At 37.2% G+C, this 16842-nt stretch overlaps 1 protein-coding gene across 1 annotated transcript in view; it reads right to left on the bottom strand.

Moving 5' to 3' along the window:
- Positions 1-16842, bottom strand: part of LOC126976615 (G-protein coupled receptor dmsr-1-like) — a 52033-nt gene that overhangs the window by 15177 nt on the left and 20014 nt on the right. The window contains exons 2-3 of the mRNA XM_050825087.1: positions 6432-7281; positions 5460-5643 (exon numbers count right to left, since the gene is read on the bottom strand). Coding sequence (XP_050681044.1) covers positions 5460-5643; positions 6432-7193 — 946 coding nt within the window. The 5' untranslated portion in view covers positions 7194-7281. The remainder of the gene's footprint in view (positions 1-5459; positions 5644-6431; positions 7282-16842) is intronic.

Here is a 16842-nt window from a genome sequence, read left to right as displayed (position 1 = left end):
ACAGCAATGTATCCGTAACTAGAGATACGTTATTGAAAACGGCCGTAAGACGTTAAACGACAAATAGTTGATATGACTGTTTTTTTGCGAATCTTAAATTTGGAGAACCAATGTATTTGAGAGATTTCAGGTTTGAGTTCTTCATAAAATTTACCTTTAGAATTCATGTATTAATCGCAATGATATTAATAAGAAATTATTAAGTAATTGATTATTAATAAGAAAGATCGCGTTAATGATAACGTGAATTTGAGATAATAGCACAGAATTACATAAGTTGTCTCAAATAATTATGAGAATATTGCATAATGGCATCGCCCTTGTAATTAGTAAATGTCGAATGAATTCAAACAAACGTTTGCTTGGCATCAACTCCGTGTTGTGTTTATTGTTAGTTCGTTGAAAAATCTCCGCTATTAATGTTCCTGATGCGTAGGCTGATAAACAAGTTAGAAGGTTTTTTGAAATATAGTGGTTCTAATTGAAGAAAACATTGTTTTTAAACGTTTCCTAATGTCTTAACGACACTTTAAACGTGGATTTGCATATTTGTTTCCCAATGTGGTTATCCGAATTGTAGAAACTCACCCACAACTATGTTTTTTATTGATCTAGAATAATATTTTATTTTGCTGTATAAGAAAGTCTCAAAGCATATTAGGCGCTTATTTCTGTCGTGAAGCAGTAATGTGTAAACCATACTTTGTTTCGGTCTGAAGGGCGTCGTAGCTAGTGAAATTACTGGGCAAATGAGACTTAACATCTTATGTCTCAAGGTGATGAGCGCAATTGTAGTGCCGCTCAGAACTTTTGAGTTTTTCAAGAATCCTGAGTGGCACTGCATTGTAATGGGCAGGGCTTATCAATTACCATCAGCTGAACGTCCTGCTCGTCTCGTTCTTTATTATCATTAAAAAAGCATAGGGGAAGACTTTACTGAAGAGACATGTAGAAGCCACGTTTAGTTTTGAAATAATTTCATGTAAATACACGGCATGATTTTATAATATCATATTGTCTATATCTAGCTCTAAATATATATTAATCTAGCTCTAAATAAGCAAAAAAGACAGATTGCGACATCAATAGCAAAAACAAACTCTCACTTTTACAACCAATTAGAATTTGCCAAGTCAGAATTAGACATACACAAAATAGATAAAACACGTTACAACAATACAAAAGATAGTTGTAATGTTAAATACATTAACGATAGTCGTAACAAAATGCTTACAGAAGACAGAGACATTACCAACAGATGGACAGAGTATTACAAAAAGTTACTAAACGTATCCCATCCCAGGAATTACAAATACAGCCGGCCTGAAACAGTACAGGGGCCTATGCAGACGATGTGGTTCTGATTTCAGATAATAAAAACGAGATCCAGAATAAATTCAACTCCTGGATAGATGCACTCGAGTCAAACGGCCTCAAAATTAGTAGAAGCAAGACAGAACACATGTCGTGCGTTTTTGATGGCGTTACAGATGCAGATAATATACACATTTCTATAGGAAGCATGGTACTGCCCAATGTAAAACAATTTCAATATTTGGGATCAATTATCAGAAACGACGGAAAAATTGATAAAGATGTCACTCACAGAACAACAACTGGATGGATGAAGTGGAGACAATTCACAGGCGTCATGTGTGACAGAAATATACCGCCTAAAGTCAAAGGGCAGTTGTACAAAACAGCTATAAGACCTGCTGTTTTGTACGGATCAGAGTGTTGGGCGACCAACAGCACCACCTAAATAAACTGCACACGACAAAAATGCGCATGCTACGCTGGTCTGCGGGTGTCACACTTCATCAGAGGAAGTTTTAAAGTTGGCCCAATAGTCGAGAAGGTCAAAGAGAAACGCTTAAGGTGGTTCGGTCACATTCAAAGGCGCCCAGACGATCATATGGAACAACAACAAGGAAGGCCGACCCCAAATAAATGGGAAAAAGGTCTAGGAGGAAGAATAATTGTCTAGCTCTAAATTAGGTCTATTAATTTATTAACGCTCAAAAATTTGTCTATTAAACCCTTTAATATGGGTGCCTGAAAACGATGTATTTATTACTATTATCTTACTCAAGCAAACATAAGTAAATAAAGTAATAAAAAAAAAGACAAAAAACAACCGACTTCACAAACACTATTCCAAAACAATTTATATAATATGCACTAAAAAGTATGAAAATAATTGCTTTTTTACAAATTTTATACAATCAAATTCTAGTTACGATTATTGTTATTTTTGGAATCGGTGTCTTTCCGCCGCGGCTACACTCTCGCCTCCTCACGCGTGTGCGACTCAAGCACATCTGGTCATCACGCAAGAGGTTTGCAACTATCGGATTCGAAGCCGGCACCACTGGGCTACATGAGTCATCACTGATATGTAGGTACGTTTTTATAGGTGAGTAGTTAATAACCATCTGTCTAGATCAGATAGATTAGTTTCAATCCAATGAACTTTGTATATATAGCCTCGTCTCGTTGCAGTTGATTGATATTTATGAAACACGGACGAGTAAAAAAAGAAGGACTCCACGCCGTGATATTGGTAAGTGAAGCACCGTTATGCTAGTGTGTGTGCGGTTACGGGGGATACTATTTACACAATTTTTTCTCCCTTAAATATATGGCCACAAATACTTATGTAGTATCGTTTTTACAATTTTTCACAACGTACGACGGCATTTTTTAAATATTTTATTGAGACGAAAACTGATTGAATTTGCGAGAAACTGTTATAACCATAAGAATTTGCGAGAAACTGTCATAACCATAATGTTAACACCAGGAACAGACATAAGCTTATAATGCCTACTACTCGGCTAAGTCGAGTTAGCAAGTCTTTTGTGGGGCGATGTATATGCTTTTACACCAGGATCCCAGAAAATGTTCAAAACAAAAGTATTACGCTATTCAAAAGAATTGTTAAAAAACGTTTGTGTGGTAAAGGTTATAACAGAAATGACTTTCTTAATGATACCACAGATTGGGAATGGAGCAACCACCCTCAGGCTATTAAATAATAAGTTTAATTGTACAATTACTTTGTTACTTTGTAAATGTTACTTTAATTGTAAAACATATTTTTGATGAAAAAAAAGCCCGCTGAGTTTGTTGCGCCCATTCTTCTCAGGCCTGAGGCATTCATTTTGGAATGGTAGTTTTTTTGACTTTCAATAAGTGATGTCACATCCTATTTTGAATAAAAATATTTGAATATGAATTTGAATTTAATCTGTTACAGACGATGACAATGGCCGCCTATCGGCCTGTAGTAGTGTAAGTGTGTGCGTGGGGCTATGTATTTACATGTTAATCGGCTTGTTTTGGTGCTACACTGTTATGTAAGGTGACACGGAGACCTTATTTTTTTATTATTTTTTACTAGTCCGTGTTGTGTAATTAACATTATTTGATATTTTAATCCTATAGTTTTCAAGCAAACGACAGACGACATAATGTGAAAGCGCATTGAGGATTCATTCTCCTAATCAGACATATTTGTAGGCAAAACAATTTGCTACAAATTATGTCTTCTCGAACTTTTTGTAAGACGCTTAGTTTCCGAGATGTCACGAAAAAAGTGTATTCACCCCTTTTTCCAAGATGGCGGCCGGTGGCAAGGGTGCGACCCCACAAACTTGAGGTTAAGCTCCTATTGACCCCCCACACATTTCCCAAAAATAAAATTGCGTCCTCTAAAAATGCAAATCCCATGTAACCTTTTCAATGGACTAAATGTAATAGGAATGATAAAAATCATTGTATTTCCTTTGATTAACGCGAGTAAAATACTTTTTAAGACGCTATCGGTTCGTGAAATACCTACATCGAGCTCTACAATTTATAAAGATTTCTATAAGATTTCTTAAAGCCGTAGAAATAAAGAAATATGACACTCTTGAGCTTTTTATTCACAATTATACACAATTCAAAATACTTCACAAGATAAAAAAAATATCAAAAATAATCCTTAGATTAAATAAATATCTTATTTTAGGCTTACTTCTTTCATGTTTTAATTTTTCGAACATTTAATAAGGTATTATAATATATTAATCGACCTAGTGAATTCAGTGAATAAAACTCAATAAATATAACGTGGTAATTTTAAATAATTATATAATTATTTAAAATTACCACATTATAATTAACAAAAAATAAAAAAAAGGATTACAAAGCGTATATTTGTAAATGTATTTTTACATTAGGTTTGTGCATAAAAGTTAAATTTTTATTATTACTCTCTTTTGCCATATTTTGACGGCGTGGTATTTGTTCATATACTGCAGACACAGTGGCGTCTGTGCTTAACCCTTTAAAAAGTATTCACGCACACTAAAGCATTAAACCTGGCCTGTTTTTATCGGTTTTCTAACAGCAAGAGACTACGATCTAGATGTATAAATGATCGAAGATAAAATTCATATTATTTTCTTGGATCAAAGTTTAGACTGACAATACTACAGGTATAGGACAAATACTTATATATAGTAACTATTTTTTTGTTGACACTGTCACTACATAAACATGTACCTGTATGGTTAGTTTAACGTCACAGTACTGTAGAGTTTTGTATTTAAAATAGTATCAACTTTTAGGTCTCTAATGTGTGTCTAATGTAAATCTATTGTCTCTACTTCATTTATGTTCACCTGGTACTAATAACAAAAATGCTATGTACGTCGACTTATTATTTTCTATCTCTTTCTTATGGAGAGGAAGCGGCGGCGTCGTGTGCCAGATCATCTCCTTCCCTCAAATATGTGCGAAGGGAACGATGGCTGGTCCATGCGTCAACTCGTGACCGGATGCTGCTTATGTTGCCTGGTTAACTTGTTATAGTTAATAAATTATTGTATTTATTAGATGTGATTTCTAATTATGTCTGTTATCACGACCATCATGTTCACGAAGCATCCTTACATCCGGTTAGTTTATTTTATTTATATAAGATGGGTTGGCAAAAAGCTTAAATAATTTAGTAAAAGGAATACATTTTCATAAAATATGATACAATTATTGTGAAATATTCACATCCCTTTCTCTTGTCAGAGTGAGACAGAGGTCGGGGAGTTCCTTGAATATTCTAGCTCTACTTAAAAAGGCATAAGAAGCATTTATTTTCTCAAAATTAATTTCTTTTGAATTATTTTTAATGCCGTTTCTAATACACAAGATACTACTATCGCTTTGGAAACAAATGACACTCTGAGAGAGAAGAACTTCTTCCGAACATATTTTAAATTCAGTAATTTAAAAGAAACATTTATAGTTACGATTCAAAAGCGCTTAGTTTAAGCCTTTTTGAATAAAGTTTTTTTGACTTTGGCTTTGAAGAGAGAGCCCCAACTCCCTTTCACAACATGCCATAATAACAAAATCCTTTGTTCCAGCATTAGTAAGAAGGTACGCTCTAGCTAAGAATTTGGAAAATTACTCACCGAACATGTTGTAACAGCTTTTGAAGAAGTCTGGAGCAAGTGCACTGGCGAGTCCCAGGAGTCCTTGTGGTACTTCCGTGGAAAGAAACAAGCCGAGTACAGCCAGCAGCATCCTTGTTGTTCTATCTGTTCTATTAGTCTTCCGCCCTGAGCACGATTCTTCTGCTAGGCACTCCTTTTCTGGCTATAAGATAAATTTTTATTGAGTTCTGGTAAGATTTTAATATATATTATTATTTGAGTTCATTATTTGATAGTTATAGCTTAATCCCATTGCTTGTGGCGGCAACGTGGGGCGGGTCGTTTCCTTCCCTAAAATATGGTCGAGGGCTGGTCCATGCGTCATGCTCGTGAACGGGCGCTACTTGGGTGGCTGGAGGATCCTCTCACCGGGAAAACTGCTTCATGTTTATTTATTTCTTTTATAATATTTTTTAAATTAAAGTTTTTATATAGTTTTTATATATAGTACCTAGTAAAATGCTCGCATAATGCCTTTATTTTATTTACGGTATGTGTGGATTGATCTATCTCCTGTATTGTACTTTAAGTATGTACTCAATAACTATTACTATAAACGTACTACGTAAGGCATTTAGTAATTGACGTTTGAGTATTTTTGTTGCATCACTTTACATATATTGTAATTGAAATGATTTGTAAATTTAATTCAAAACAAGAACTTGTAATATCGTTCTGTTTTGAAAAGAACAACCTTAGAGTGTCTTGCTCGTTCTTCTCTAAGGAAATCTGCCTTCCGAAGGAGCTGTATATTTCAAGTGTAATGCAATTTACTTACGAAATAAAATATTTTTGATTTCATTTGATCATGATCGAATAATTGTCAAAGTTGTCGATATGCGCTTGTTGAAAAATTGTATTTATTTCTCCGATAAAATTATTGTGACTTAGAAGCTAGGACCCTTCTTTAAACCTCTAATTTGCTAATTATTTGAATTTGAATATACCAACCTCATTTGGTCCAATAGTTGATCGTTTCAATAGCTTCTGTCTTCTTTTATTTGTTGTTGTTAGTTTTGATATCAAACATGTACTCAAAACTGACAATGCTAAACTGGGCACTAATTTTAAAATAACACTGTATATCCACATAATTGCAGTCACTAACTCTTTATTCCTGGACATCTCCAATACATACACTGTTCTATTATATGGCAGAGACAAGTCCTCTGCGAATTCTGAATTATTCTGCTGCGTCACTTCACTTTTTGTAATGTTCATTGCAAAATAAATAGGGAGACATAGAAAGGGACATATGACGTAAGCACTAATGATTGCTATTGCAGTGTTCCTTTTGCTACACCACGTCCTATTTCTGTGTGGAAACGCGATGGCAATATACCTCCATACTGCAAGTGTCACCGCCAGCCAGGTTGATATCGTGTGGAATGTTTGACTGAATATCGAATGGAAATAAACGAAAACAGCCCACGCGTATGTGTTCTTGTTCAATTGTGGCCCAATCTTAATGTTCATATGCAGAACGTAGGGTATGTATTCGAGCATTACTAATAAATCGGCAACTGCAAGACCAGTTAGAATCGAGTTAGTCGGACTAATCATCTCTCTTCGGCTGAGTACTGTGATGTTGATTGAGTTAGTTGCGGAGCCCACAATACATATTACGATAGCTATGTAGCCATGAAGTCGACTGTATACTTTGTTAAAGTTTGTGGCCCCTGGCACACAATACTGGTCTATTTCATTTGCCATATTGGCAGATTGCTCAATGGCGTTCAACTGTAATTTATTTCATGGTAAAATTCCTTTGGGTTCATATTCTTGTGTAGTCTCATGTTTTCTGGAACAAAAATCTATAATTAGCCTTTCATGCATTTGTCAAGAATACATTATTCTACAAAACGTTGGAAAACTCTTAATTTTAGCACTTTCTTTAAAATATGAAGTGAGTTACTGAAACACTAATTGTGTTTTATTAGTGGAACTTACAGATAACTTAATTAATCAACTTCAGAACCTGCTAGTAAGATAAAAACAAATAAAATAAAAAAACCTCGTAACAGAGATACGAATTAAAACTAAAGCCACTTTATTTTGTTAAAAAGAACGAAAATGTTGATCCAAATTAAATATAAATCAAATTAGAAAATGTGATGTTCGTTCACCGAGAAATTGTCAGAAGCATTGTTACACGATTTAAATGCCCTGTACTTTTCCCGGGGCGTAAAAAGAATAGGGGAGTCCCAGGCCCATGGGTGTCGTAAGAGGCGACTAAGGGCTTTTTAGAAGTGGGAGAGTCACGCAGCCGTCTTTTGACGTCAGCACAATCGGGCCAGACTCGTCCGGGTTAATTACCACACTCGCACAGAATACCAGCGTGAAGTAGCGGCCTAGTGCCGCTATGTTTCGCATAGGTTAGTGTCGAGGACCGGTGGCCATTCCCCCCCCCCCCCCCCCCCTCCACCCGAATATGACAGCGGTACTAAAAAATATTTTACCCCAGGAGGGTACCGGCTCTACCAGAGTTGGAGAATCCCTCCCCGGGCACTCTAGCTCGGGCTGCCCTTCGTATTCTGGGGAGGGCACAGAACCGCGCATGACCAAGGACAAACGAGGCAGTATCACCACGGCACCCCGCTCCACACTCAACGTGGACTTTTGCAATATCAGGGGAATTCACTCCCATTTAAACGCCGTCCACCACCACCTTGAGACGGCGCAGCCGGCCTTGTGTTTCCTTACTGAGACGCAGTTATCTCGACCTAGCGATACGTCATATTTAACGTACCCCGGGTACAAAATTGAGCACAATTTTTTGCCTCATGCCGGGGTACGTTAGGGAGGATATCTGCTGTCGCCGTCTCGGCAATTTTGAGGGTAGGGACCTGTCCACTCTCTGGCTCCGCGTAGATTTAGAGGACCGCGTCCGCATCTATGCGTGTGTCTACAGGTCCCATAGTGGTAACGCAGAAACCGATCATCTCATGGGCTGCGTTCAAGCGGCAATTGACGACTTACTTGCACAGATCCCCTCCGCTGAAATCGTAGTCTTGGGTGATTTCAACGGGCACAATGCCGAATGGCTTGGATCACGTACCACAGACTACGCAGGGCGATCTGTGCATAATTTTGCATTGGCGTATGGTCTGTCCCAATTGGTTGAGTCGCCAACGCGGCTCCCGGATGTGGATAGCCACATGCCGTCCTTATTGGATCTTCTGCTGACTACACATCCCGATGGTTACCAGGTCTTTGTCGACGCCCCTCTCGGAACGTCCGACCATTGCCTGGTCAGGAGTGTAGTGCCTATCCGACGCCAACGTCGCAGACCACCAGCGACCCGCCGCGGTTGGCACTACAAGTCAGCAGATTGGTTTAGGATGCGTTCCTTTTTTGCATCCTACCCTTGGAGCAGGGTTTGTTTCTCTTCGGATGATCCTAGTGCCTGCGCCGTTGCAGTAGCCGATGTGATACTACAGGGTATGGATATTTTTATAGTAAACTCTGTAGTACCCATCGGTGGCAGATCACAGCCCTGGTTCGATGCGTCAGTTAAAGCAGCATCTGACTGCAAAAAACAGGCGTATCGAGCTTGGGTTGCGGTGCTGGGCACAAAGGATCCGAACTGCATAGTTCTTAAGAGGAAATACAACCGTGCCTCCAGATTTTTTAAGCGGCAAATCGCCCGTGCAAAATCAAAACACGTCGTCAAAATCGGCGAGCAGCTTTCCAGTTACCCGACCGGAACACGCAAGTACTGGTCGTTGTCGAAAGCTGCTGTTGGTAACTTCAGCCACCCATCTATGCCGCCGTTGCACATGAGGAATGACACCCTGGCCCATACGGCAAAAGAGAAAGCCGATCTCTTGTGCACTCTTTTCGCCTCCAACTCGACTCTTGACGACAACGGAAAAACACCGCCGACCATCCCGTGATGTCAGAGCTCTATGCCTGAAGTACAGTTCAGACAGAAAACTGTTAGGCGAGCTCTGTTTTCGTTAGACGTCAGGAAGTCGAGCGGGCCGGATGGCATTTCTCCAACCGTGCTTAGAACGTGTGCCCCTGAGTTGACGCTGGTGCTAACGCGTTTATTCCGGCACTCTTATTCTAAAGGCGTAGTCCCTGACTCATGGAAGTCAGCCCTTGTCCATCCGATCCAAAAAAAAGGAGACAGTTCGGATCCGGCAAACTACAGGCCTATTGCTATTACCTCCCTGCTCTCCAAAATCATGGAGAGCATGATTAGCCGTCAGCTCTTGGTATACCTAGAGGGTCACCAGTTGATCAACGACCGACAATACGGGTTTCGCAATGGTCGGTCGGCAGGTGATCTTCTGGTATACCTGACACATAGATGGGCTGCGGCTATTGAAAACAAGGGGGGAGGCCTGGCAGTTAGCCTGGATATAGCGAAGGCCTTTGATCGTGTATGGCACAAGGCGCTCCTCTCCAAACTTCCATCATTTGGGCTTCCCGAGGGCTTGTGCAAGTGGACCTCCAGCTTCCTCACTGGGCGTAGCATACAGGTCGTTGTCGACGGATATTGCTCGAACCCGAAGCCCGTGAATGCTGGAGTGCCCCAAGGCTGTATGCTGTCTCCCACGCTGTTTCTTCTGCATATCAATGATATGTTGGACACCTCCAACATTCATTGCTATGCAGACGACAGCACTTGTGATGCCATATACACGGGCCATGCAGGTTTCTCTCAGGAAATCGTCGACCAGTGCCGGGAGATACTTGTGTCTTCTATCGAGTCCTCTCTCGAGAAGGTCGCGGAATGGGGTAAATTGAACCTTGTCCAATTTAACCCCCAGAAGACTCAAGTTTGCGCGTTTACCACTAAAAAAACCCCATTTGTCGTATCACCGCTCTTCGACAACACTTCCCTCAAAGCCTCGCCTAGTATCGGAATACTGGATCTCGAAATCTCGAGCGATTGCCAATTTCTTGGTTATCTGGAAGGCAAAGCCAAATTGGCTTCAAAGAAACTGGGCGTCATTAATAGAGCACGGCAATACTTCAAGCCGGCCCACATTCTAGCGCTCTACAAAGCGCAGGTCCGGCCACACATGGAGTATTGCTGTCATCTCTGGTCTGGCGCACCCCAGTATCAGCTCGATCCATTTGACCGCGTGCAACGCAGAGCAGCTCGAATTGTCGGGGACCCAGTGCTCTATGAACGGCTGGATCACTTGGTGTTGCGTAGAGACGTCGCTTCATTGTGTGTCTTCTACCGCATTTATCACGGGGAGTGTTCCGAAGAGCTGTTTAACCTGATTCCTGCCGCCGAATTCCACCTTCGCACGACACGCCACAAGTTAGGATATCATCCTCACCATCTGGATGTGTTCCACAGTGCGGTTTTCAAGGAGCTTTCTTCCACGTACTACAAAGCTGTGGAATGAGCTTCCTTGTGCGGTGTTTCTGGGACGATACGACATGGGTACCTTCAAAAAAAGCGCGTACACCTTCCTTAAAGGCCGGCAACGCTCCTGTGATTTCTCTGGTGTTGCAAGAGATTGTGGGCGGCGGTGATCACTTAACAACAGGTGACCCGTACGCTCGTTTGTCCTCCTATTCCATAAAAAAAATGTTCTTATTCATAATTAAGTATCGGACATTTAAATTTTCTATACAATAAAAGAACATATTTATAACCCTTAATAGTGCTCAAACACTCTTGATCTCTTGGATAAGTTAATGTGACTTAACCCTATTTTAAGCCCTCAATAGCAAAAATAGCCGACATTGGTCAGCTTTTTCGTGTTTGTATTTGTTTTCGGTGCCAGTCAGTTTGTAATATTAAGCTGGGATCACATTAGGCTTAAAAGTACTTATAAAAATTCTTATATAGAAATTCTTAAAAGAATTAAATCTACTTTTTCCGTTAAAACTATCGAAACATCTAAACAGAACTCATATATTCTCACAACACGTTGATTGGCCATCTCCCATGGCCCCAGCATTAAATAATTGAAGTTCTCCGCGTAAATTTGAAATACTTTTATTTATATTTTAGACAATATATCTGTTTTTGACATTGTGATTTGTCTCTTTTAAGAGACAAAATCTCTTAAACTAAATATTTTTTTTCTTCGAAATGGTGACATTGAATACGATATTAGTTAGCAGAGGATTAAAGAACGATTCATCATCATAACTTCAGTTGAAAGGCGTCAAAATATCTATGACGATCAGTCGGGCGCTGACCCTATTCCGGCGATTTTGATCAGATCATCAGGCCATCTTGTGGGGGCTTATCAACACTACATCTTCCAGTACGTTTTTGCCATTCAAGAACTTTTCTGCCCCAACGGCCATCTGTTCGTCGAACTATGTGCCCTGCCCACTGCCACTTCAGTTTCGCAATGATTCTCCTATGGATCTCCTCATATCTGATTCGATTTTGCAGGCAAACTCAAAGCATAGCCTTCTCCACTGCCCTCTGAGCGACCATGAGCTTCCTCAAAACGTTCATATATTTAGCGACCACGTCTGCGTACCATATGTCATCAATGGCATAATAAACACTGGTTAAAAACCTTAGTCTTCATACACTCTGGTATATAGGACGAGAAGATTTTACGGAGTTTTTCAATTGGTTTGTTTTATAACAATAAAGACAAAATCCACAAAACCAATAAATATATCAAATGCCATAAATAACAATAGAATCAGTTAAGCTGATTTACTAAGATAAGTAGAGCCATATAATTATTTGCCCATTTCTCTCCTCTAATATTGAATAGGCATTTTACAAAGACAAGAAATTATGCAAGCAATATTTCTGTAGATGTAACGTATAATTTGAAAGCAGATTCTCTATGTGTATTGGATATACAAGATATGAAAAGGGCCACAATGCCCGCTTAATCTCTTAATCCACAAAAAACTAAAAAAAAAGAAATTGAATATTATATTACATGTTTATTTGAATGTCAAATAATTTGAAATTATTAAACTGAACAAAGATACGAAATGGGTTGCAATGTCCAACTGATCTGCTAACCTCCAAAGAAAGAAAAGTGAAAAGAAAAACAATTTGAATAAAATATTAAACACATCAGCTTATGACCCTACAACAGAAGTTACTTATATATTCCACACACGCTTTTATGTTTCTACAGCTGTTGTATGCGGGTAATGTACATCAATCTTCGTGAACGTTCATATTACGACTGCGTTAAAACATTTCTCCTAAACAAATGTGCTACAAACTCTCGACATACGACATAACCCTAAACTCACAAACACAGAAAATATTATTATTTTGTTTATTATAAAATAAATATGAAAATTAACAAACCATGGTCAAGGAATTTCGTTATTTTATGTAAATTACTATAATAATATAAAAAAATTTAAATTGTTTTATTATATTTTTATTGTGATTAAAAAAATTAACTACTTAATTACACGGGTAATTTTGTTTCTATCTAAAATTTATTATTTTAAAACATTTACAAAACTAGTAAAATTTTCATGATTTTGTGATTTGCAGAGATGTGATATAATGTAAAGTATCAAAACATGCCAGATGTACACATCATATGTGACTACTGTGAGACTTGTCTGTTGTTTTTGTTTCTACCAAGATAAGTGAAATTAAAAATTCAAGAAAAGGAATGCACCTCAAGATGCGTAAAACTCTTATAAGAGTTTATAAGATACTCTAAGTGTTTCCAATCAATTTTGAGGTCAAATATGCACCTGGCTCTAATCACCCTGTTACTGATAGAATGGACGCCATTTTTGGAAAGGTACTAAAACATTAGCATATTAGTAGTGACGACATAGATTAAGAACCGGAAATTAACTACAAAACAGTTTTAACCCATTTGGAAAAAGGTACACAAAGAAGCGATATTTGTGTGCCGTGCAACGCGAGCTTACTGAAAGAAACCTAATGAAGCGTGTATTCACTGTCGAATCTATAATAGGACGTAATGAAACTGAACCACTTTTGAAGTGTGTCACAAAAAATAACCAGCAACCGAGAGGAAATATGTTAGACAACAAAAACAAATGACAAAGGATAGATCACGGCACTTTATTGAAATAAAAAAAGTCAGAGCTGCATTAAAAGTCCTGGTGTATGTTGCTTGTTGACACATGTTTTTAATTGCTATGAAAGACATTACTATCACCGCTAGCATTTTATGTTCTCCCGGTGTCTATGTAGTAATACATAGTGCGCATGACGTCAGAATATATTAAGGTATACTCGCGTTATACATAAGACAACCTCTTCTTCCACTATGATAGCCTGGTACCAAAATACTTTATAATGTCTCATTTTCTCCCACGATAAATCTTGTGAATGTCACGAATTACAATTGTAAGTTTTCACTGCAAAAAATCGATCGCTGGTAATCGAATAATAATCGATTAAGAGTGGTATCTACATAGTACATTTAAAAAGATCGATTTTTTTTTAATATTTCTGGAATCTGCCATTATAATCGAATCGCAACAACTCGTCATGTGGGTTGGTCTGTCGTTTCAGTCAGTGTAATTTTTCCGTATGCCTACAAATATTTTTGAGAATGAAAATAAAATTATCAAGCTTTATTTTATGTTAACATTTATCGACATACACAAATATTTATGAGTGGCCCAAACTCCACACAATGCTAAATATTCTTTTGTTTTTTTTTTTTTTAACTAAACAAATAGTACAGCCAAAGAGATTTTATTACAAATTTACCTATACATATAATAAGAAAAGACTTTTTCCCGACCTCTTATATCATTCCGTTGGAGTTCCAAGTCTTCGCTATTTATAACAGGCCATTAATTATGAATGACGTCACAAATTGTTATTTTAAAACATTAAAGTTATTCGTGTTCTAGAGTAAACGAGCAATTTAATTAACGGTATCAGTTCCAATAAATATGACGCTAATGAATGTTGAAATGAAACTAGTTTAAATTATGTTTAGTTTTGTATTATAATTATTTTCTTGATGCTTACGGCGTATTGAACTACGGGTCTATGCTTGTCGCCGCACCTCAACTCTTTTGTCTTTTGATGAGACTGAATTGAAATGAATAATTAAATTTGTGATAATTCAGACTAAAATGAGCTAGATATAGGTACAATTTTTATATTCAATTTTGGATCATTTATTCGTCTATATATATAGACTATAACAGCTGTGAAAACGTCGAAATAAATTTACTTAAGAACTAACCTCTATTTTCAGCAATGCATGCACACTAACACAAAGTGTCATACAAATCGCGAGTGTAAGACGTAGCTTGTCACGCACACTAAACTAATATTCCTGGCTTGTTTTTATCGGTTGTCTAACAGCAAGAGACATCGGATAAACATAAAAATAATAATATAAACATAACACATCGAATGAATGATTTTTTCTACTACTCTACTTTTATCTGTCATACAGCCACGATCAGTAATATAAGTACAAACTTTATTAAGTCTTTGTAAAAGTCTATACTCTATGGACTAAAAAGCATTTTTTACAGTACTATAATGTCGCCAAAAAAGCACAGTTGTTTTGGTGCCACAGACAACTAAATCTAGGTTGGGTATGATAGGTTCATAGAAATATTAGATAATTCGTAGTACACACTGTATGACATACATAATATTTTCATGTTTATATCATTCATTTTAATGTCTTCTTAAGAAAAAAAACTTGTTAATATAATTTCGCTTAAATGTGTTAGAGCAATTAGAAATAATAAAACACAAAAATAACAATATGTTTACATTGTTGAATGAACAAACAAATTTAGTCCCATCATCTTTGTTACGTGTCTCTTCCGGGGGTAATACGTCACATCAGCCGACCAATCACAGCGCGTCATTTCATAGGACGAGGGTATAAAAGAGCGGCTTCCGGCTCATTTGATTCAGTCTCGTGCCAAATTTTGGCAAGACAACACGTCCTGAGGATGCCTCGTATAGAGGCGAAACACGTGTCGAATTGTTTTAAAAACAAATATTGGCGGAATAAACACTAAAGAAAACTTAAATAATTTGTATAATATAATTTGCCAAGATGCTGCTAGATATATTGCGTCATTTAACTTGTGGAATTTGTTTGTTTATTAAATCGCCTGCGGCTCACATACCAAACCTCGCCACTCACTTTTTTGACCCTCTTTACACAACTGTTGCATAAAATACTATAATTTTATGTGACTGTTTGAAAAGTAGTCATGACGTGTCACCATGTAACTAACATTGTCATATAACAAATCGTTTTATGACCTGTTGAAGTTTTTATACGATGAAAAGAACAAGTTGCGGCTACAACCCCGGCCAAAGTCGATTGACATATTGAATATTTGTCATTGAAAGTTTTCTCATATCTTGCATATTTGTACATCACAATCACATCCTATATAGAAATTCAATTTCTATACGATTCTCGATACGATTCAAACTATCAAAACAGAACACTAGTTGAACATGAATTGCGAGCGTAGATTGAATCTGTTGATCCTTTTAAGCCCTGATAACAGAAATTGCTGGAGCAATATCACTCGTCACAGATAATTATAATTTAGAGCACTTTTTCAGCATGACGCGCCCGAAAAATTATTATCCAGATAACGATCGTCTCGCTTTTCATTGTCCTAGTTTTATTTGGAGTGAATTTTTTGTGATTCTTGATTCAAATTTTGTTGTAAGGCCGATATTTTTCATTTCAGTGAACATTATCGGCCTTACAAATAAACTTGGTATAAAGTTATAATAATAATTAATAATAATAATAATAATAATTTATTTCTCTTAAAATCATAGTTTACAGCAGCTAGTGGCTGGAGTCACCTTTTAAGCAAATAATGCCTGTACCAGGTGTCTCCGCTCTTCCAATTCAGCAATGTGTTATATTTAACAAAAGTTTTATTGACATGGTGGTGAAATAATAATAAAGTTATGAAATGAATATAAATTTAAAAAGGTTATGAAATGAATATAAATTAACAATTTAAGTATTTGGAAAGTTACTTTTGAACACCTTAACAATTACAGCGACAAAGATTTACAATTACGATTATGATTTTTAATTCTTATCGAACATGTAAGTCACTTTTTATTATTATAAACATAAATGATAAATATGTGTAACTATGTGTGAGTGTGTGTGTGCGTGCGATAATGTGTGTTTTTGTGAGTGTTGTGTGCGTGTATATATGTTAAGTGCGTGTGGAATATTTTCTGTCTGATCTATGTAAACATTGGATAAGTTATTATACTCTGTACATTATTTAAGTTGTTTAAGTAAAATCTCCGTTGCCTCATAGTCGAGAGACTTTAACCACTTCTCTACGATTTTTTTACAATCGTTATATTGTTTTGAGTGGATATGTAGTTTTTTATTTATTTTATTGTAAATTTGAGCTGAGAGACTATTGTATT

This window comes from Leptidea sinapis, chromosome 41 (assembly GCF_905404315.1).
Source record: "Leptidea sinapis chromosome 41, ilLepSina1.1, whole genome shotgun sequence".
NCBI classification, from domain to species: Eukaryota; Metazoa; Arthropoda; class Insecta; order Lepidoptera; family Pieridae; genus Leptidea; species Leptidea sinapis.
This window is presented reverse-complemented; position numbering and strand designations above follow the sequence as displayed.